The sequence below is a fragment of the Peromyscus californicus genome, unplaced genomic scaffold (assembly GCF_007827085.1).
Source record: "Peromyscus californicus insignis strain IS unplaced genomic scaffold, ASM782708v3 Scaffold_9__1_contigs__length_137607984, whole genome shotgun sequence".
Classification (NCBI taxonomy): Eukaryota; Metazoa; Chordata; class Mammalia; order Rodentia; family Cricetidae; genus Peromyscus; species Peromyscus californicus.
The window spans coordinates 81828742-81850399 of record NW_026294617.1 but is presented as its reverse complement, the minus strand read 5'-3'; the positions used below and the strand labels follow the sequence as shown (position 1 = coordinate 81850399).

General features: G+C 44.9%; 1 protein-coding gene and 1 non-coding gene across 2 annotated transcripts; one reads left to right on the top strand and one right to left on the bottom strand.

Moving 5' to 3' along the window:
* The first annotated feature begins 109 nt into the window (after positions 1–109).
* Positions 110–10057, top strand: Dclre1b (DNA cross-link repair 1B). The gene is given in 5 exon segments (XM_052730744.1): positions 110–575; positions 1273–1438; positions 3647–3829; positions 7617–8653; positions 8655–10057. Coding segments are annotated over 5 exon segments (1620 nt in total). The 5' UTR covers positions 110–386; the 3' UTR covers positions 8700–10057.
* On the bottom strand, positions 7006–7109 carry LOC128106767 (U6 spliceosomal RNA). Its single transcript, XR_008216825.1, has one exon. It is a non-coding gene; the product is annotated as a U6 spliceosomal RNA (small nuclear RNA).
* Positions 10058–21658: the final 11601 nt, after the last annotated feature.

The following is a 21658-nucleotide window of genomic DNA, read 5'->3' as shown; positions in this document are numbered from 1 at the left end:
GAGACCGACCTCAGGACGCCCTTCCCCCACCCACTCCCCTCTCGGCGCAGGCGCGCAGCTGGCTGTGCCGGAGCCGCGGCCGACCATCGGAAATCGGCTACTCGGGTCTGTCCCCTCGCCGCCGCGCGCACTTGGTCAAAGTATGGGCCTGGGTTCCCGCGCGGCTGAGTGAGGCTCTCAGGGCTTCTTCCGCGTTGGGCTCTTTCGCTTTGGCCGTCCCGAGCGCGGGCCCCCTTCTTTTTGCTCACTCTGTCTACTCCTTCCACTTCTGGGTTGTTTTTCCCTTGCCCTTGCGTCCGCATGTCGTCGGGACGCTATCGTGGACGCCTCACACAGGAGTGCTGTTCCAGCGAAGACCCCGCTGGTGGCTTTCCAACCCTGCCACCATGAACGGGGTCGTAATCCCCCAAACGCCTATTGCTGTGGACTTTTGGAGCCTGCGCCGCGCTAGTAGTGCGCGGCTCTTCTTCTTATCCCACATGCACTCCGACCACACGGTGGGCCTGTCTAGCACTTGGGCACGGCCCCTCTACTGCTCCCCAATCACTGCCCACCTCCTGCATCGTCACCGACAGGTATTGGGGCTGGATTTGGCCTCTGAGACCTAGTTCAGGAATCTGGGTGGGGACTTCTGATCTGTCACAGCTTGGGGATCACAGAGTGGGCGCCTTAAAGACTGAATTTTTGCAAATGTGGGAGTTGATCCCAGAATAAGACTAGCCTCCAGCTAGCTGACTAGAGATTTTTAGCTGTAAATTTAGACAAGGAAATTATTCCTGTCTTTTCATAAAGTGTCTCCCCAATTTGTTTTTAAGAATCCACCAGACTGAGAATGTAGCTCCTTGCTAGAGCATTTGTTAAACATGTTGCAAGTACCGTAATTTAGATCCCCAACACTCACCGCCCACTCCCAGTAATTCATCTATTGCGCTAGATAAAAAACACATTAACCTCTCCTCATCTTGTCTGATTGAGTAGATATGGCTGGTATGAGCCCTGGCAGCCTGACTGGAATTTTCTCTGGCAGTTGCCTCCCACCCCTGCTGGGATTATGACAGAAGAAAGTTTGAGAATCTTTATTTAGATTTTCAGATTCTGAGTTTAAATCGATACAAAGGGTGGGGAGCCAGAAGAGGAAGGACAGATTGTTTGGGAATCCCTATAACAGCTTACATGAGAGTGTTTCAGGACTTGGTCAGCTTTCCTTGGGATGTTAGTCCCTGGTCCAGGAGAGGAGTCTGTGGTTACTAGGGTAACCAGCTGTTTCCTCAGGTGTCTAAGCAGTGGATCCGAGCTCTGGAGATTGGTGAGAGCCATGTATTGCCTCTAGACGAAATTGGACATGAAACCATGACTGTAACCCTTATAGATGCCAATCACTGCCCGGGTTCTGTCATGTTTCTCTTTGAAGGATACTTTGGAACAATTCTCTACACAGGTGAGCCTCCCCCAGATGTCCCTTGTGATATTTTGTATATGCTCTAACAAATAAAGCTTGTCGGGCTGGAGAGATGGCTCAGAGGTTAAGAGCACCAACTGCTCTTCCAGAGGTCCTGAGTTCAATTCCCAGCACCCACATGGTGGCTTACAACCATCTGTAATGAGATTTGGCACCTCTTCTGTATACATAATAAATAAATCTTTTTTTTTTTTTTTTGGTTTTACGAGACAGGGTTTCTCTGTGTAGCTTTGCTCCTTTCCTGGATCTCGCTCTGTAGACCAGGCTGGCCTCGAACTCACAGAGGTCCACCTGGCTCTGCCTCCCCAGTGCTGGGATCAAAGGCGTGTGCCACCACCGCCCGGCTAATAAATAAATCTTTCAAAAAAAAAAAAAAAAAAAAAAAACTTGTCTGAAAATCAGACTGCAAAGCTAAGCCACTAGTTAGCCATAGAGGCCAGGCACACACCTTTAATCCCAGCACCTGGGAGGCAGAGGCAGATGGATTTCTGTGAGTTCAAGGCCACCCTGGGCTACACAAGATTGATCCAGTCTAAAAGAGAAACAGAGCCAGGCACTGGTGGCTCACACCTTTAATCCCAGCACCAGGGAGGTGGAGACAGGAAGTGATAGGGCTGGGCAGAGAGAGGAATATAAGGTGGGAGGAGACTGGAGCTCAGGCCGATTCAATCTGAGGATTTGTAGAAACAGGATCTTGCCCCTTTTTACAGTCTGAGGATTTCGTAGAGGTAAGAACTAGGGCCGGGCGGTGGTGGCGCACACCTTTGATCCCAGCACTCAAGAGGCAGAGCCAGTCGGATCTCTGTGAGTTTGAGGTCAGTCTGGGCTGAAGAGTGAGTTCCAGGACAACCTCCAAAGCTATATAGAGAAATCCTCTCTCAAAAAACCAAAAAAATGGGGTTGGGGATTTAGCTCAGTGGTAGAGTACTTGCCTAGCAAGCACAAGGCCCTGGGTTCGGTCCTCAGCGCTGGAAAAAAAAAAAGGGGGGGGGGGGCTGACTGGTCTGCTTCTCTGATCTTTCCGCTTTCACCCTGATATCTGACTCCAGGTTTTTATTATTAAGACCAGTTAGAATTCGTGCTACAGTTCCTCTCACTTTCCAGCTGTGTGATTTCTGAAGCTGCCTTCACTCAGAAGACTAGGCCTTGAAGCTTCATCCCGTACAGGCACAGTGACCCTTTTCGACTGACTGACTGTCTAAACCACGCCTTTAATCCCAGCACTCGGGAGGCAGAGCCAGGCGGATCTCTGTGAGTTTGAGGCCAGCCTGGGCTACCAAGTGAGTTCCAGGAGAGGCGCAAAGCTACACAGAGAAACCCTGTCTCGAAAAACAAACAAAAAAAAAAAAAAAAAGAATATGCAAGTAGCCGGACAGTGGTGCTAGACGGTGGTGGCGCATGCCTTTAATCGCAGTACTCGGGAGGCAGAGGCAGGCGGATCTCTACAAATTCAAGGCCAGCCTGGTCTACATAGTGAATTCTAGGACAGCCAGGCCTATGTAGAGAGAGTCCATCTCTCAGAAAACAGCAAACAAGGGGGGTTGGGGAGATGGCTTAGCAGTTAAGAGCACTGGCTATTCTTCCAAAGGACCCTGGTTCAAGTCCTAGCACCCAAATGGCAGTTCACAACTGTCTGCAGCTCCAGTTCCAGGGGATCTGGCATCCTTGCATAGATATACATACAGGAAAAACCCCAATGTACATAATAAATAAATCTTAAAAACAAAACAAAAAACAGCAACCAAACAAATAAAAAAAAAGCCACAAGAGCAAGATAGAGACTTTTTGTTTTTGTTTTGTTTTTGTTTTTGTTTTTGTTTTTCGAGACAGGGTTTCTCTGTGTAGTTTTGTGCCTTTCCTGGATCTCACTCTGTAGACCAGGCTGGCCTCGAACTCACAGAGATCCACCTGGCTCTGCCTCCCAAGTGCTGGGATTAAAGGTGTGCACCACCACCACCACCACCACCACCACCACCACCACCACCACCACCACCCCCACCCCCACCCCCACCTCCCGGCGAAACTTTTTTTTTTTAACAAAGAAGCTATACTGTAGGTACAGTTCAGTGCCAGGAAACAGTTTTTCCATAAACCAGGAACCAGTGCCCATCTGTTGCTAAAGGTGGGAGAGGCTGGTCTCCTATCCTTGGTCTTTGTCCCCTACTCCCACCTCCTATATTCTTCCAGGTGATTTTCGATTCACACCATCCATGCTGAAGGAGCCTGCCCTGATCCTGGGGAAACAGATTCATACTTTATATCTAGACAACACCAATTGCAATCCAGCCCTGGTTCTTCCTTCCCGACAAGAAGCTACTCAGCAGATTGTCCAGCTCATTCGACAGTTTCCACAGCATCACATAAAGATTGGTGAGTGGTTCCCTGTTTCTCTCACTCCTGCTGAGTGAGTCTAAATTCTCTGGAGGTTCTCATTGTTTTCAAGTCTTTGCAGGTCTCACCTTCCTTGTAAAACCTACTATGATAATCTTATTGAACATTGAACCTCCCAGCTGGCCTGGTGGCCCAAACCTTTAATCCCAGCACTCAGGAGGCTGGGATTAAATAGAAGCAGCCCTGTTCTATATAGTGAGTTCCAGTGAGAAAGACCCTATCTCAAAAAAAGTAAAATTGAACCTGCCCATCTTCATTCTCATCCCTCCCTCCAGCTCTGGCATTAAATCTAGGGTCTCACATATGTTAGGCAAGTACTGTACCATTCAACCCTCTTCTTTAAAATGTGTTTATTTTTAGTGCTAAGATTACAAACATGTGCTAGTACGACCAGTTTGTATGGTGCTGGGATTTAACCCAGGGGTTTTGTACATGCTAGGCGAGCACTCTGTCAACTGAACTACATCCTGAGCCCCAAACTTACTCATTTTTTATGATATTCTTCACCTATTTAAATATGCTGTTGCTTATGTATACATATACCTGATAATGTACACATACACCAACGTGAACTATAACTCCTTAAGGAACCCTCAAGATAGTCAGGCAGTGGTGGCATACACCTTTAATCCCAGCACTTGAGAACCAGAGATGGGCAGATCTCTGAGTTTGAGGTCTGCAGAGTGAGATCCAGGACAGCCAGAACTACACAGAGAAACCCTGACTGGAAGAAAAGAAAAAAAGAGAAAGAAAGAAACAAGGAAGGAAAAAAAAAACCCTTAAGAGGGCTGGAGGGGCAGCTCACTGATTAAAAGCACAGACTGCACTTTCAGAGGACCCAGGTTCGATTCCCAGCACCCACATGGCAGCTCACAGCTGCCCCATAATTCCAGTAAGTAAATAAATAGTTTTTAAAAAAGAAAAGAAACCCCCCAAAACTGAGAGGAAGCTTTGTGTGTCAGAGAAGCAGCAGCCAGTGTGACATACATAGCAGGCAAGCCGGCTTGAAAGGCAGGAGGGCTTGGAGGGGTAGTAAGCCCTTTGGAACTGATGGGGTTTTTTTGGAGGGGGTGTTTTTCAATACAGGGTTTCTCTGTGTAGCTTTGCACCTTTCCTGGAACTCGCTTTGGAGACCAGGCTGGCCTCGAACTCACAGAGATCTGCCTGCCTCTGCCTCCGAGAGCTGGTATTAAAGGCGTGCGCCGCTGCCGCCCAGCGTGGAATTGATTCTAATCTCAATAAAGAGCTGTTGAGTGGTTCCAAGTAGAAGAGGAACAGTATTCCACTTAATTGTTTTGTAATATATATTCCATAGTTTCCATGTTCGTTCCTTTTAATTTTTACTGTTTCCTCTGCTAGAGTGTAGGTTCTCCCATGGCAAGATTCTTTATTTCTTAGGGTGCCTACATAATGCAAGAGAGATAGTCAGTAAATATTTGCTATGTGAATGAATAAGGAGATTGCTGTGCTTCACATAGGTGCGTTGAGAAAACAGCTATTTGCTTGTTCTGGTATCTCCACAGTGGTACTCAATATCTTTGAGACTCTTGAAGCTGTGTTTTGAAAAGATAGTTTATGAAAATCAACTTTTCTTTAAAAAAAAAAACAAAACAGCTTTTGTTCTAAATAACGTCTTTGGTTCTTCCAAAAATTATAGGTCCTCAAAAGAGGAAAATGAATGTCTTAAAGCATATGTCACAACTCTGAAAGGAGTTTCAAAATGGCCTTAAATAAAAATAATGAAGAAAACTATATACCTCCCAGGGTAGCTACCAAACTGATTGAGAAATGTTGCCTACCCTCAGGATGACTTAACCATTCATGAAGAAATACTCTCTGACCATTCTTGAAGTGTGACCTGCAGCGTTTTCTCAGAGAAGCACAGCTGGTTAGGAGAGTGCCTGTGGTAGGTAGGGCTTGATTAATTTTGCAAAAATATAATTAGTCCTGTAATGTGCCACATATCCAGTAGGCAGTAGAGATATAAATCTGAATAAATATGGTGTCTGACTTTAAGAGCTTCCTGATTATTAAGGAAGGACCCCAAGAAGGAAAAAGATATAGAGAGAGCAGAAAACCTTTTGCTCAAAGGGGTAAATTAGAATCATAATCAAGGGGAGTGGATATAAAACAAACATTTTTTAAGTTCACGGTTTAGTGGTGAGGCGGTGAAGTCTGAGAACAATGGTTAAATACCATCTGCCGTATCTGTTACCACAGCCATTGCTAAAATTCACGTCTGCATTTCTTCTGTGTGCACACCTTTTGTCCTTCCAGATGGAACTTCTGCTACCCACTTCTCATCCAGGCACTTAACAGTCCTGCGATATTTTTTCATAAAGTCATATTTTGATCAGAGTATTCTGATGGTTCAAATCCATCACTTTCCTACCTCACACTGTTGAGCAGCCCCTGCTCATCTACAGCATTAAGTCCTAACTCCTCCTCACTGCTTGGAAGGCCCACTAATAAATGACCTTGGCTTGTCTTTCTGGTGTCATATCTCACTAATCATCTTTACTTTAGTAACACTGAGGTGGCTCCTCTTAAAACATTTTCCACTATACCCTTTCCTTGCTGGCCAGCCCTGATCCAGCCTTTAAGATATAGCTCAGTTTCCTTTCAGCCAGAGTGATCACCTTCCATCCGTTTGCCAAAATGACCAGCACAAAGGGAAGAGGAAATGGACCTGATGTATAGTCTCTAAGCCTTTTGGAAAACATGGAGTTGTTCCTTTGACTACATATGTGTGAATGTTCAGGCAGAGATGTATTTGGCATTAAGGGATTGGGTTCTAGTCAAAAAGGAATGTCCTGTAACTGTTACAGTGGCAAAGCTGAAGAGTCTCTAGTGTTACCCAGAATGCTATTGGCATTGTTGTAAACAGCAAGTTAGAGATAAGATTCTTGCCAGGAGAACTGAAACGCATTGAGTATATGAAGCACTAGATGGAGTGAGGGAACATAGAGAACAGGTGAAGGAAAATGATCAGAAAGATAAGGGCCAAAGAGGAAAGTACTGGGTTCAACTGACGTGCCCACCTGTGCTGCCCAGAGAAGTACTCTTTGTGGGAACCAGTGGAAAGGAGCCCGAGCTGATCTGTGAATTCATGACTTAATAGATAAAGTGAGGGGTTTTTGGTTGTTGTTGTTGTTGTTTAAATGGAATGCTTCATGAATGTATATGTCATCCTTGTTCAGAAGCCATGCTAATCTCTTTATCATTCCAATTTTAGTACATGTGCTGCCAAAGTGAGCACAAGTGAGTTGTGTTTTGTTTTTTTTTTATTAAATGGAAGTGTGTTGTTTTCTCCCCCAAAGAAATATTTAAATTTTCCATCACCTACCAGAAAAAATGGACCTGGCTCAGCTGTATAGAAGCTTTTCCTAATTTCATCAACTGGCAGCTACTTCTGTGCCTTTATAACATTGTATGCCTGCCTGTGTGTGACATTGCCCTTCATTACATTGTTTCTGAGTCTGCAGGTGGATGGTACTCCTGGAGAGTGTAAGCCTTCTCAATCTGCCTGTTGCCACAGTGCCTAATGCTTGGTAGATGCTTTCTCTTGTTGAACTGAAGGATAATTGGATTTTGTGTGCTCCATCCCTGCATCTGCTATGTATCTTAAATGCATTTCCTTCTTGATACACTTCCTGGATTGCACATAGATTTTACGAATCTTGGTTAAACATTTGGTTGACCGGGAGTCTTTAATACCTTCATTATCTTCTTTCTCTTCCTTCCCCACCCCCTGAACATAATTTAGGACTCCACAGCATAGGAAAGGAAGAGCTGCTAGAGCAACTAGCCCTTGAGTTTCGGACCTGGGTGGTGTTGAGTCCTCAACGCCTGGAGGTGGTGCAGCTGCTGGGCCTCGCAGATGTGTTCACAGTCGAGGAAAAAGCTGGGCGCATCCATGCTGTAGACCGTATGGAGATCTGCCATACTGCCATGCTTCGGTGGAACCAGACTCACCCTACCATTGCTATTCTCCCCACAAGCCGGAAGATACGAAGCCCTCACCCAGACATCCACACCATCCCTTACTCTGACCATTCATCTTACTCTGAGCTTCGGGCTTTTGTTGCAGCTCTGAGGCCTTGCCGGGTGGTGCCCATTGTTCGCCAACAGCCTTGTGGAGAGTTCTTTCAGGACAGCTTGAGCCCCCGGCTCTCTATACCCCTGATTCCACACTCTGTGCAGCAATACATGTGTTCCTCCTCTAGGGAAACAAGCATGCTTTGGCAGTTAAAAAGGAGACTAAAGAGGCCAAGAATCCGGGGTGTTGTGTTTGAATCCCCTGAGGAAAAAGCTGAGCAGGCTAAAGTTGACAGAGACTCAAAGAAGCACAAGAAAGAAAACCTCTCTCCCTGGCCTGGGGACCTTGAGAAGCTCTACCCCCATCCTCTGCAGGCCAGGAAGCAGTTGTTCCCAGACTTCTGCAGGAAAGAATGTGATGAGCCGATCCTTTTTCGTGACTCCGAGAAGATGGCGACTGTGTTGCCTGCCCCCTTGGAATTTTCAATGCAATTACAGCCTGTAGATGAGTTTCTCTCTCCAGAAACCAGGAAGGAAATTGACTTAGGGTCTCCCGTGATGCCTAGGGGAGGCCATGGCTCACCAGCTAGAGGGAACCAAAGTGACTGGGTAGGCCATGATTCTCCCTTGTCTCACATTAGCAAAGACACTCATCTAGCTACTGAGTCCAGGGACCTGGCGCTAAAATACCTTCTTACTCCAGTGAGTTTCTTCCAAGCAGGGTTCTCTTCCAGGAACTTTGACCAGCAAGTGGAAAAATACCAGGAGAGTACAGTGTAACAATCCTGTTGGATCAGCACTGCAGTTTTGAAAACAGTGGGTGATGGCTAGTGGCAAAAGTCTGTTTGGTGTCTTCTGTTACAGAGTCCTGTGGCTCACACTGGAGCAGCTCTTCTGAAGCTTGTTTATGGAGTTCTGGTGCCTATGAAACCCTTAGCTTTATAGCTGACTATTATTATTTTTATTAGTTTTATATTTAACAAAACTTTTCATTATAAACTATTCAGTGTTCATAAGCCCATTAAAAGTTCTTAGAAGTCCCTTAGCAACTTAATCTGTTCAACTTGGTTTAACCCAGTTTTTCTTAAACTTTTATCAATATGCACTTTTTTTTTTTTTTTTTTTAGTGGAAAAAGTAGAATCTGACTCAAAAAAGAACCAGATTTGTCCCATGTGTCTTATTCCTCAAGTCCCCTTCATTCTCTTCTTAGATAAAAAGTCCTTAGTTTATTTATTTTCAAATTATAAATCATGGTGCTGGGGGATAAAGTGGTATCCCAGGCTTTATGTTCTAATCCTGAATGTCACTGACTTGCTGTGACCCTGTCCAGGTAACTTCCTGTCTCTGCCTCAGGGAGGGAACAGGAAACCATAAAGAGGCCTTGAAACTATTGAGAAAATAACCCCTTCCTCCTTCATGAAAGGGGCCAGTAACAGTCATGAGAGCTCCATCTGGAACAAAGCCATTTGGGGGTTAGGGACCCTGCAGCCAAGTTGGTGCATGCAATAAGCTGAACATTAAGGCTTAGAATATGTTCGAGCTACTGGATGCTTGGAGACATTATTTTGTTAAAATAAAGCTATAAAAGAGAAATGTGCTGCCAGCTATTCCTCTGATTGTTCACATAGCTGGGATTTTCCCCCCACCCCCACCAATCTGAGTTAGGAAGCCAGAGCACAGAGCTTGTTTGTTTTAGTATCCAGGGAAGAGACCAAGGAGCCAGCTGGCTGGAACAGGTCAGAGTGTGCAGTTTACGCTGCCCTGCTCATAACCTAACAAAATGCCAAACCAGTAAGCGAGCCAGCTGATAGCATGGCCCTGAAGAATGTGCTCTGGGAGAACGCAGGCGAGGAGCTGGGCATAGGGCAAAGCTTCAGTGTGAACCTTGGGCCTTAGCAATGAGGAAGACTGTCTCTTACCCTCGGGAACGAGAAGTGAGGTTTAGTACTTGGTGCTGTTCCTGTCAGTGACCTTCCTATAAACCTCTGAGGGCCTCACAGGAGCTGCAGTAGGTGAGGCGTGTGATACAGCAGGAAACCTGGACATTGCTGGAATCTAGGGCACCTGACAATTCGTTTAAATAGAGGAGCCTTACTCAGCTGTAAAGTGGGAGCTGAGATGCCTGTCTCCCATGATTGCTATGCAGATTAAATTATTGGTGAAATTCCCTTGCTTGGTGTCTAGCTCATGGCAGTATTTCTAATAATTGGTTTTTGTAGCTAAAGGTATTGCTCTGGTAGGACGTGTGTTTAGCAAGCTGAAATCCTGGGTTCTATCCTGAGTGCCACAAAAAAATAGTAATAATAATAATACAACAAAGACTTAATTCTCTTAGCCTTTGGTCTTCAAAACAATTTTTTATAAAAATACAGACTAAGTCGGGTGGTGGTGGTGCATGGCTTTAATCACAGTAGAGGCAGGTGGATCCCTTGAAACTCCCCTCTCCCCACCCCCCAAAAAGAAAGAAATACAAAGTAAAGAAAAATGTCTTCCATGTAGACTAGTTGATGGGCCTTTTTCTAGTATTTCTGAGGACTTAAATATGTTAAATCTGTACATTTTCAGAATTAAGATAATTCACACACACACAATAATTTTTTTTTTTAATGTAAAGGGTGCTGGAAAGATGGCCCAGTGGTTAAGAGCTCTTACTGTGCTCTTGAGAACCTGGGTTCAGTTCCCAGCACTCACATCAGGTGAATTATAACCACCTGTAACTCAAGTTCCAAGGGATCTGATGCTCTCTGATCTCCCCGAACAACTGCACGTAAACACATACAGCCTCACACAATACACATAAATAAAAATAATTTTTAAAAAGGCTTCAAGGGGGGGTTGGGGATTTAGCTCAGTGGTAGAGCGCTTGCCTAGCAAGCGCAAGGCCCTGGGTGTGGTCCTCAGCTCTGACAAAAACAAAAACAAAAAACAAAAGGCTTCAAAGGGTCCAATGAGATGGCTCAGTGGATAAAGGGACTTGCCACACAAACTGGTGAACTGGGTTCAATTTCCAGAACCCACATAAAAGTGGGAAAGGAGCCAGGCGGTGGTGGCGCATACTTTTAACTCCAGCACCCGGGAGGCAGAGGCAGGCAGATCTCAGTTCAAGGCCAGCCTGGTCTACAGAGTTAGTTCCAGGACAGCTAGGACTGTTGCACAGAGAAACCCTGTCTTGAAAAAAACAAGTGGAAAAGAAGAACTGAGTCCGTAACGTTGCCCTCCACCTGACTGGCATGCATGCCTCTACACAAACAATAGACTTATACTGTATATGACTTTAAATCCTGCGTTTTACCTAACTCCTTAACTGGAATTCAAAATGCCAATATCGAAAATGCCAATTTTTTTTTTTTTTTTTTTTGGTTTTTTTTTTTTGTTTTTTTTCGAGACAGGGTTTCTCTGTGTAGCTTTGCGCCTTTCCTGGAACTCGCTTTGGAGACCAGGCTGGCCTCGAACTCACAGAGATCCGCCTGGCTCTGCCTCCCGAGTGCTGGGATTAAAGGCGTGCGCCACCACCGCCCGGCTGAAAATGCCAATTTTAATAGGATCATGTCATGTGAATACATGTTAATAAACCATTCTCAACATAAATTATCATTTATAACAAATTATTCAACATTTGTATACTATTTGTTTTTTAGATCATTTATGTGCATACGTGTTTTGTAAATGTTATGTGCACTACATGCATGCCTGGTGCCCGTGGAAGTCAGGAGAGAGTGTTGAATCCCTTGGAATTGGAGTTAGGGATGGTTATGAACCACCGTATGGGTGCTGGAAGCTGAACGTGGGGGTCCTCTCCAAGAGCAACCCATGTTCTTAACTGCTGAGCCATCTCTCCAGCCCCTTTGTACTGTTCTTAATTACAAACACTGCAATGAACTTTTCTCTTGGCAGTACTGGGGATCAAACTCAGGTCATTGAACGTGCTAGGCAAATGCTTTGCCAGTGAGCCACATTGCCAGCCCCACAATGAACACATGTATGCATCTGTCTTGGCATTTTCATATCTGTAGAGGAAATTAAAGAATTATTGTTTTCTCTTCTTGATGTAAAATTGCCCTGCAGAAAAGTTTCCATTATTTCTGCAGAAGATGATATAGCAAGTTCAAATGAAATCACCAGAATGACACATTACCGTGTCGATTCATCTTGTGTTGTTGATTAATGTTTAGTAGTAATAGTTTAATAATATTTAGTGCTTGCCCGTCTCTAAAATTTTTTAGCCCTCTCACGTCTGGTTGACTGAGCCGCAGGTGGCTGAAAGAGATAAAGTTGGTCCTGGCATCAGGCCACCATACTGCTGTTATCTTCCGGCAGCAAAGGGGCCTGTCCACTTCAGGCACATGCTACGTCATACATGTTCCTTGAAGTGTCTCTGTGAATGCAGATGAGAGCAGAAGGGAAGACTTTGAGGAACTGAGTTTTGGGTGGTATGTTTTTGCTTTAATAATGAGAAAATCCCGTACCATTTTACTAAAGTAACAGTGTCTGACGTAGTAGAGATGGGCAGCTGCTTTGATTTCTCAGAACTCTCACATATAACAACACTGTGTCCCATTTATCTGTTGTCGCCGATTAAAATTACCTTATTTTTAGAATCTAAGCATGACACACACACACCCCAAATATATGACAATCTTGCAATTAGATTGGAAGGTGCCTGGAAAAAAGTTCCCTGGAGATTCATTAGTGACTTGTTTCATGACCAGTGGAGAACTTGTACTTTTCCACAGGCTCAAGTCACTTTAGGGAAAAAAAATCTGCCTGGCAGGCTTTGAGGGACCATCTCTCAGTACTGACCCAGATTGCCCTTCGTGATAGGAAATAGGAGACATGCCAGTTGGCTTTTTCTTTTCTTTTTTAGAAAAGATATTCTGACCTAGGTCCTCCAAGGCAACTCCCAGAGAGTTCTTTTTGCATTTTTAAATTTTATCTTATTATTTTTATGTGTATGAGTGGTTTGCATGTATATATGTCAGTCAGTGTACCACATACATTCCTGGTGCCTGAGGAAGTGGTGAACTGCCATATGGGTGCTGGGAATTGAACCTGGGTCCTTTGTAAGAACAGCAAATGCCCTTAACCATTGAGCCAACTCTCCAGCCCCTCTTTTTGCATTTTTGAAGTGTTTTTTTTCTTTTTTTTTTTTTTTGCTTTTTTGTTTTTTGTTTGTTTGTTTTTTCTAGTCAGGGTTTCACTGTGTAGCCCTGGCTATCCTGAAACAGACTAGGCTGGCCTCAAACTCAGAGATCCACCTGTCCCTGCCCCCACCCCCAGTGCTGGGATTAAAGGCGCATACCACTACACCCGGTTCTTGAATAATTCTTAAGCAGATGTTTTGTGTGAGGGTTCACATGCACTGTTTTGCTGCTACCACTAATGAGTAATTGTCTGTCCATTGCCTGCCTCCCAAAGAAACCTATCAGAAACTCCCTTACCAGGGGTTCATGGTGCTTTCCCAGTCTCTCCTGCAGGACATCCATCCCATCTATACCTCTATTGAATGTGCTTCTCCCGTTTATCGTCAAGTTTGCACTGCCCTCGAGGGAGTCTCAGAATGGTTCAGTCTCTCTTTTGACCACAGTGCTTTTATTTAACACTACTCCCTACCTGGACTACTCGTGTTTAACTTCATTTCTTTTTTCTTTTAAATTATGTTTATTTATCAGCATGTGCACATGAGTACCCACAGAGGCGAGAGGCCTAGAACTGGGGGTTATAGGAAGTTGTGGGTTGCAGAACATGGGCTCTGGAAATGAACTGGGGTCCCCTGGAAGAGTAGCAAATGCTCATAGTAACAGCCATCTCTCCAGCCCCTGCTTTTTCATCTTTAAACATACCTGTGGCCCAATAGATCTCAAGGATTTTCCCCAAATCTTGACCTTGTTTCTATCTAGACAGATAGCTTATGAATCACCTTTCAATCACAGAAAATTTCTGGCTGGGTTTAAGTTAGTCATTATAACCAGAAGGGCTGTTACCTGAAGCACCCAAGGATACAGTTGTCCAAATGGAAAAGGATTGGAGTGAAATCATGGTAAGTTTTAAAATGTTATGGTGAGTGAGTTTAACTGGAAAATTCTCAGACAAGGCCAGGAGCCAACAGAAGAACAAGTGGTAGGTCAGAGGCTCCAAATCTAGAGTTACACAGAGCAGAGGAGGCTGGGATGTGTGTTTAGAACACTGAAGGTTAAGTGGGGCTAGGTGGTATGTTTGATCTGATTCTGGGTTCTACACCATCTTTATAAATCATTAGCTTTGAATCAGTTCTAGCTTTCTTTTCAACACTCCTACATAAGGAAGGTGGAACCACTCACTGGAACAGAACACACTAGTATCACTACAGATTTTAGCTTGTATCTTCAAAGCTGCTCTTCATTTCCATGTGTCCTTGATCCCTCTTCTGTGTGCCTCAGTGGTTATTCCAAACCTTTATGATTCAAACTGTTGCAACATAGGAAGCATTAGGGAAAAAATCTAGAGTACCAAGCCATGACACCCTGAAGCAATACTGAATTGAATACTTCTGTACTTTTCAGCTCAATTTAAATCCCAGTCACTCAGAGTTCAGTCTTCAAGGCCTTATCCTCACCCATCTCTTCCTTTCTCCACCAGGCTCTTAGGTCTAAGTCTGTGATAAGCAAATTCCTCTGTGTCTTCAGTGTCTTACAGTCTCCTTTACCTCCCATTGCTAAACTGAAGACTGGCTAGCCAACGAGACAAGCTGTTTTTGCCAGATGTGATGGAACATTCCTATAATTCCAGTTCTTAGGAAGTGGAAGCAATAGGACCAAGAGTTCAAGGTCATCCTCCGCCACATACTAGGTTTGAGGCCAGCCTGACCTACATGAAGCCCTGTCTTACCCTGTCTCCCACAGAACTGTAGAAGCCACTTTTCTCTTCCCAGAGCTTGAGGTAAGGAAGTGAAGTTGAGGTCCTCCTTGCTCCCCTTGCTGCCTCCTGACGGTCCCCCTATTGCTGCCTCCTGACGGTCCCCCTATTGCTGCCTCCTGACGGTCCCCCTATTGCTGCCTCCTGACGGTCCCCCTATTGCTGCCTCCTGACGGTCCCCCTATTGCTGCCTCCTGACTGTCCCCCTATTGCTGCCTCCTGACGGTCCCCCTATTGCTGCCTCCTGACGGTCCCCCTATTGCTGCCTCCTGACGGTCCCCCTCTTGCTGCCTCCTGACGGTCCCCCTATTGCTGCCTCCTGACGGTCCCCCTATTGCTGCCTGCGAAACTCTCTTCTTGGAGTGGCTGCCACCTGGCTAGACCATCCTTGCCTCTCCTAGTTTGTGAAGGCTGGAGTCACTGACTCAGAACTTTCTTCTCCTTCATACCTCTGTCATCATGTTGGATGATGTCAGTGCCGCAGATGTTCGGCATCCTTGACTTCTTAGCTCCAAAGCTCTGATCTCTGTCTTCACCACCTTGTCAGTACCAGAAATTGTTCTACACCTGGAATTTCAACTTGAAATGATTCTTTCTCCCAGTTGATTTTGCTCAAGTACCTGCATGACCGATGTTTTGCTTTCATAATTCTGTAAGCTTTAATTCCTGCCTTTACTTGACTGTATCCCATGATCCATCAGGATAATACCACTTCCTTGGTCCCTCTTATGAAAACAGTCTTGCCTTGAAAAATAATCATACTATCTATTATGCCTTCACTGGAGCAGCTGGACTTTTTTTTTTTTTTTTTTTTTGAGAAATAACTCATCTAGGCTATTTTCATTTTATTTTAAAACAAGATCTTGGAAAATGGCTCAGTCAGTCAAATGTCTGACATGAAAACATGAAGACCTAAGTTAGAACTCCAGTACCCAAGTAATGAAGAATGTGGTAGCATGTGCCTGTAATCCCAGTGCTGAGGAGGTGGAGACAGGCAGATTGCCAAGGCTTGCTGGCCACCCAGTCTAGTTCCAGGTTCAGTGGAAAACCCTGTCTCAAAAATAAGATGGCAAGAAATTGAGGAAAGGGCAGTGATGGCGCACGCCTTTAATCCCAGCACTCGGGAGGCAGAGCCAGGCAGATCTCTGTGAGTTCAAGGCCAGCCTGGACTACAGAGCGAGATCCAGGACAGGAACCAAAACTACAGAGAAACCCTGTCCCGAGGGGGGAAAAAGAAAAAAAAGAAGAAATTAAGGAAAACATTTGATATCAACCTCTTGCCTCCACATCTGTGTGTACACAGGGACACACACAAACAGGCTTGCCCATGAAACCCAGGCTGGCCCAGAACTTGCTGTCCTCTTGCCTCAGCCTACTGAATGCTGAGGTTGAAGATGGGCACCACCATAGCTAGCCTCAAAACTCTCTTCCTTTCTCCCTTTCCCTCTCATTTTTCTTTCCTTTTCTCTTTCCTTCACCTCTCTCCCTTTCCTTCTTTAGTTCTTCCTTAATTTTTTTTTTTTTTTGGTTTTTCAAGAGAGGGTTTCTCTGTGTAGCTTTGCGCCTTTCCTGGATCTCGCTCTGTAGACCAGGCTGGTCTTGAACTCACAGAGATCCACCTGGCTCTGCCTCCCGAGGGCTGGGATTAAAGGTGTGCACCACCACAGCCCGGCTTTAGTTCTTCCTTAATTTTTAAAAATTGTTCTTTTTTTTTTTTTTTTGGTTTTTCGAGACAGGGTTTCTCTGTGTAGCTTTGCACCTTTCCTGGAACTCACTTGGTAGTCCAGGCTGGCCTCGAACTCACAGAGATCCGCCTGGCTCTGCCTCCCGAGTGCTGGGATTAAAGGCGTGCGCCACCACCGCCCGGCCAAAAATTGTTCTTATTATTTCATTTGTGTGGATATTTTGCCTTCCCATATGTCTATGCCCCACATATAACTGGTGCCCTTAGAGGCCAGAAGAAGGTTTTGGATCTCTTGGAACTGGAGTCTCACATGCTTGTAAGCCACCAAGTGAATGCTGGAAATCAAACCCGGGTCTTCTGGAAGAGCAGCCAGTGCTCTTAACTGCTGAGCCATCTCTCCAACCCTCTGTTTCTGTCTTTTTTTTTTTTTCTTTTCTGGAGCTGAGGACCGAACACAGGGCCTTGTGCTTGTTAGGCAAGCGCTCTACCACTGAGCTAAATCCCCAACCCGTGTTTCTATCTTAATACAGGATCTCACCATGCAGTTTAGGCTTGTCTCAAACTCAGGATCCTCCTTCCTTAACACCTTGAAGGTTGGAATTACAGGCATGTGCTACTATGACCAGTTAATGTCATGATCTCATACATTAAAATGGCCTTCCACACTGCTGACAAATCCCATTATATTTCTCAGTGGGGTCTATTTCTTATTCTTATACTTTAAAAAAAATTCTTTTTTAAATTTTAGGCTAGGCATGGTGGTGTATAACTTTAACCCCAGTATTCAGGAGGCAGAGACAGGAGGATCTCTGTGAGTTTAAACCAGCCAGGACTACATAGTGAGACCCTCTCTCAAAACAGTAAATTAATAAGTATAATAAATTAAAAATTATTTTATGTGTAAGTGTTTTGCCAGCATGTATGTATGTGTATCATGTATGTACTTGGTGCCTGATGGGAGGCAGTAGAGGGCATTGGATCCCCTGGACCTGGAGTTACAGATGACTGTGAGCTGCCCTGTGAGTCTGGGAACTGACCCTGGGGACCTCTGCAAGAGCAACAAGTGCTCTTAACCATTGAGCCATTTCTCTAGTTCCAGAATTCATTGAATTGTTATTGGTGTTTTGTTTTGTTTTAGATGGGTCTGTCTGTGGAACCCTTGTTAGCCTCAAACTTGTCCTGTAAAGCAGGCTGGCCTCCAGTTCACAGAGATCACCCATCTCTGTCCTGAGTGCTGGCATTAGTTTGTGCAGCCATCAGGCCAAAGTCCTTTCTCTTTTCTTTCCCTGTCCACCCACACTGCCAGCGAATCCTGTGACCTCTACCTGGAGACAATCCTAAATCTTACTGCTTCTCACCCTCACCCCCACTACCTTTGTCCAGGAAACCTCCTGTCTTCTCTGAGCCTCCTAAGCGTTCACCCTGCCCCCCACCCTTGCTCCTCTCTGCTCCCCAAACACACAGTCCTGGCCCTGCAGCAGGCATGGCGTGCATCAGGTCACACGAGTTCTCTGTTTAAATCCTCCAAAGGCTTTTACTCAGAGTAGAAGTCAAAGTTCCTTGAGTGTTCTGCATGGCCCATGTGACTTGCCATCTTCACCTACTAGCTTTGCGGTTACTCCAGTGTGGGAAGCAGCACCCATTTCACATGCCCTCTCTAGAGTGTTCCACCCAGGCCGACACCCATGCGGTTCCCTCACCTTCCTCAAGTTGTTGCCCCCGCAAGGTTTTACTTCCCAGGTGTGTCAAGTTAACAACTAAGATTAGCCATTACAAACATCTCTAGGCAATTCTTCAACAAATACCATTCCTTTTAAACAGGAAATAAAGCAGAGTTCTTGGCTCTCAAGAAATTAACAATGGCCAGGTGGGTATGGTGGCATACACGCACCTTTAATCCCAGTACTAGGGAGGCAGAGGCAGGCCTGAGTTTGAAGTCAGCCTGGTCTGCAGAGCAAGTTCCAGGAGAGCCAAGGCTACTCAGAGAAACCCTGTCTCACCCCACCCCACCCTGCAAAAAAGAAAGAAACTAACAACTATTGAATGCTTTGTTTGGTATTTGACAAGTATTATATTTTACTACTATCATGTGAGAAAAATCATATCCATAAATTCATTCAACAAATGTTTATTAAATATTTGTCAGTCACTGTTCTAAGCATTGCAGTTAGAACAGAAAATGTCCTGTCCATGTAGAATTTACATCCCAAAAGAGAGATAAGAGGTAGATAACTAAACAAACATCAAATATTGATAGGGCTGAAAATAAATCCCAACTCCCTAATAGTGGTGGGAAGCAGTTTAGATTGGTGAATGGAGATACCCCTGTGGGAGTGAGAACTGAGACCCTGGTTACGAGGAGCCAGCTTGGTAAAGAAGTAGGAACTGGCTTGGGTCATGGCTCAGTGGTAGAGTGCCTGCCTAGCATGTTCAAGGCCTTGGGTACTATCGGAAAAAAGACCTGTGTAGAGAGTGCAGGTACCATCCGCAAAAGCCATTGGGTAGTAGTGAACTTTGTGCCTAAGAACCTCAAGAAGTGGGGGAAGAAGGAAAGATGAACTCAGAGAGGGAGGCAGATCTCAGAAGTGGCTTATAGGTGAAAGCCGGAAGTGTGGACTTTTCTAAATGTCATAAGCTATTGGATGCTTTAAAATAGAGAGTTATGATCTGAATTTTCTATTTTTACAGCATCAGATGGAGAGGGGAGAAGAATGAAGGCAGGTTACAAAGTCAGGAAACTCTTGCGGCAGAGAGAGAGGATAGTGAGTTCTACCTGGGTTTCGGACGAGGCTTGACCACAGGCCTGAGGTGAATCTGTTAGAGTCTCCGCTTTAACAGAAGCAGCTTCAAGAACATACCTTTTCTTTCACAATGGAAAAGTACACATGTAACTCCATCCATCCATCCATCCATCCATCCATCCATCCATCCATCTATCCATCCTCTTCTGTACCCTGGCAGAACTCTGATCCTCCTGCCTGAGCACCACCTCCTGCAATACCACATCCATAATTCTGGTATTATGCTAGAGTGAGCCAATTTACCAGTAATGAATACTTTATAGATTAACACTATTTCCTATAATAGACATCTTTCATAACCTTTAAAAACAAGGAAAAGCACGTTTGACTGTCTTGGGAGTCACCATAGGCTTGGGATCAGAGGTTACGTTTCCTGAGAGACCAGGATTCCTTAAAAAAATTGTTTTGCATTGTGTATGTGCATGCTGTGGCAAGCTTGTGGAGATCAGAAGACAATCTGTGGCAATCGACTCTCCCCTTCTACCATGTAGGTCCTAGATCCTGGACTTAGGTCTCGGGCTTGGCAGCAAGTGTCTTTGCACACCCAGTCATCTTACACTGTAGCCCAACTAATCTCAAGCTTACAACAATCCTCCTGCCTCTGTCTGCTGAGCCCTTAGATCAGTATGAGTCATTATGCCTGGCTAAGACTAGGATTCTTCAGTGAACAAACAATTTATTAGAGAGTACTTAATATTATTTTAAAGTTATTTGAATGATCATGAAAATTTAATAGTATGAATATAGAAAATGCAGCTCTTTAAAATTTTTTTAAAATTTCATATATGTTGGTGTTTTGTTGCATGTATGTCTGGGTAAGGGTGTTGGGTCCCCTGGAACTGGAGTTACAGACAGCTGTGAGCCACCGTGTGGGTGCTGGGAACTGAACCTGGGTCCTCTGATAGAGCAGTCAGTGCTCTTAACCACTGAGCCATCTTTCCAGCCCCCTAGACATGCAACTCTTGATCTTTGAGTATCAGCATCTAAGCAGACAGCGCTGTAAGCTACAGTAAGATGGAGGTGCTGTTGTGTGCTCCCTTCCTTCTAATTCCTGCTGGCTGTGGTGGGGAGATTGCTTGAACCCAAGAGTTCCAGGCCAGCCTGGGTAACGTAGGGCTATCCCATCTCTTAAAACAATACTATCAGGGAAGATCCATCCTGTCAAACCGTGTGAATTGGGCCTATTCATTTAATTCATCAAGTTGTAATATTCTACATCCGTTCAGAAGAGGACCGGAATGAAGAAGGTTGAGAGACTGCAGTCCTTCTTTGTAAGGCTCTAGTCTCTGCTTCCTTAAGATAGGATTGCAGAAATCCTTATCGAAGGTTAATTGACAAACAACAAGTACATTTAGGGTATGTGATTTTTTAAATTTTTTGTAAGACGAGATCTCATTACATAACCAGGCTGGCCTCGAACTTCTAACACTCCTGCCTCTGCTTTTGCTTCTGTCTTTGGAGTGCTTGGATCCCAAGTGTGAGCTGCAACACCTGAGTCAGTGTGTGTGTGTGTGTGTGTGTGTGTGTGTGTTTCTGCCTCCTGCGCAACCCCCAGTGCTGGTGTTAAGGTGCGCCTCTCTTTTACGTGGGTGCTTGGGATCCATACTCAGGTTTTCGTACTTCTTGGCAGGGTGCTGGGGAGCTGAACATGGGTCCACCATGTTTGTGTAACAGGCACTTCACCCATGGCGCCATCTCACTGGCCCCAGTTACAGTTTTGAAGTATTTGTGGTTCACATCTCTCAGACTTTCTGATTTCACAGTGGATATCATTGGAAATGAACAGTGGTAGTAGTTGTAGATGCAGGACACCTTTAAAAGGAACTTCTCATCTTCCTCTCCTCCCCTCCACTTCTCAAGACAGGGTTTCCCTATGTAGCCCAGACTGACCTGGAACTACCTTTTAACCCAGGTAAGCCTGAAACTGACAATCTCCCTACCTCTCAAAGTGACTTTTGAAAATAATAGTAAAGAAAAAAAAAGTTAAATTTTCAGTTGTCAATGGAAATTCCTTATTTTGAGGCTTAGGTTTTTCAAGTTAGGGTTCTCTGTGTTCTTGGCTGTCCTAGAACTCACTTTGTAGATCAGGCTGGCCTTGAACTCACAGAGATCTGCATGCCTCTGCCTTCCAAGTGCTGGGATTAAAGGCGTGCACCACTGCTCAGCAACTCTGTTTTATAATCAACTGAATTTCAGTAGCTTGGGCACTGTGAATAAGCACTTGGTGATTTACTCAGCAAAACGTATCAACCATGTGTCAGGAAGTGTGCTATGGAAGGGACCCTTTCAGGAGGGCCTTTTTGCTTTCTGAGGTTGTAGGAAGCATAAAACGATGTAGAGGAAATAATATTGAAGCACTCAATTTCTAGTCCTTGTTCTGATTCATTGTCCTC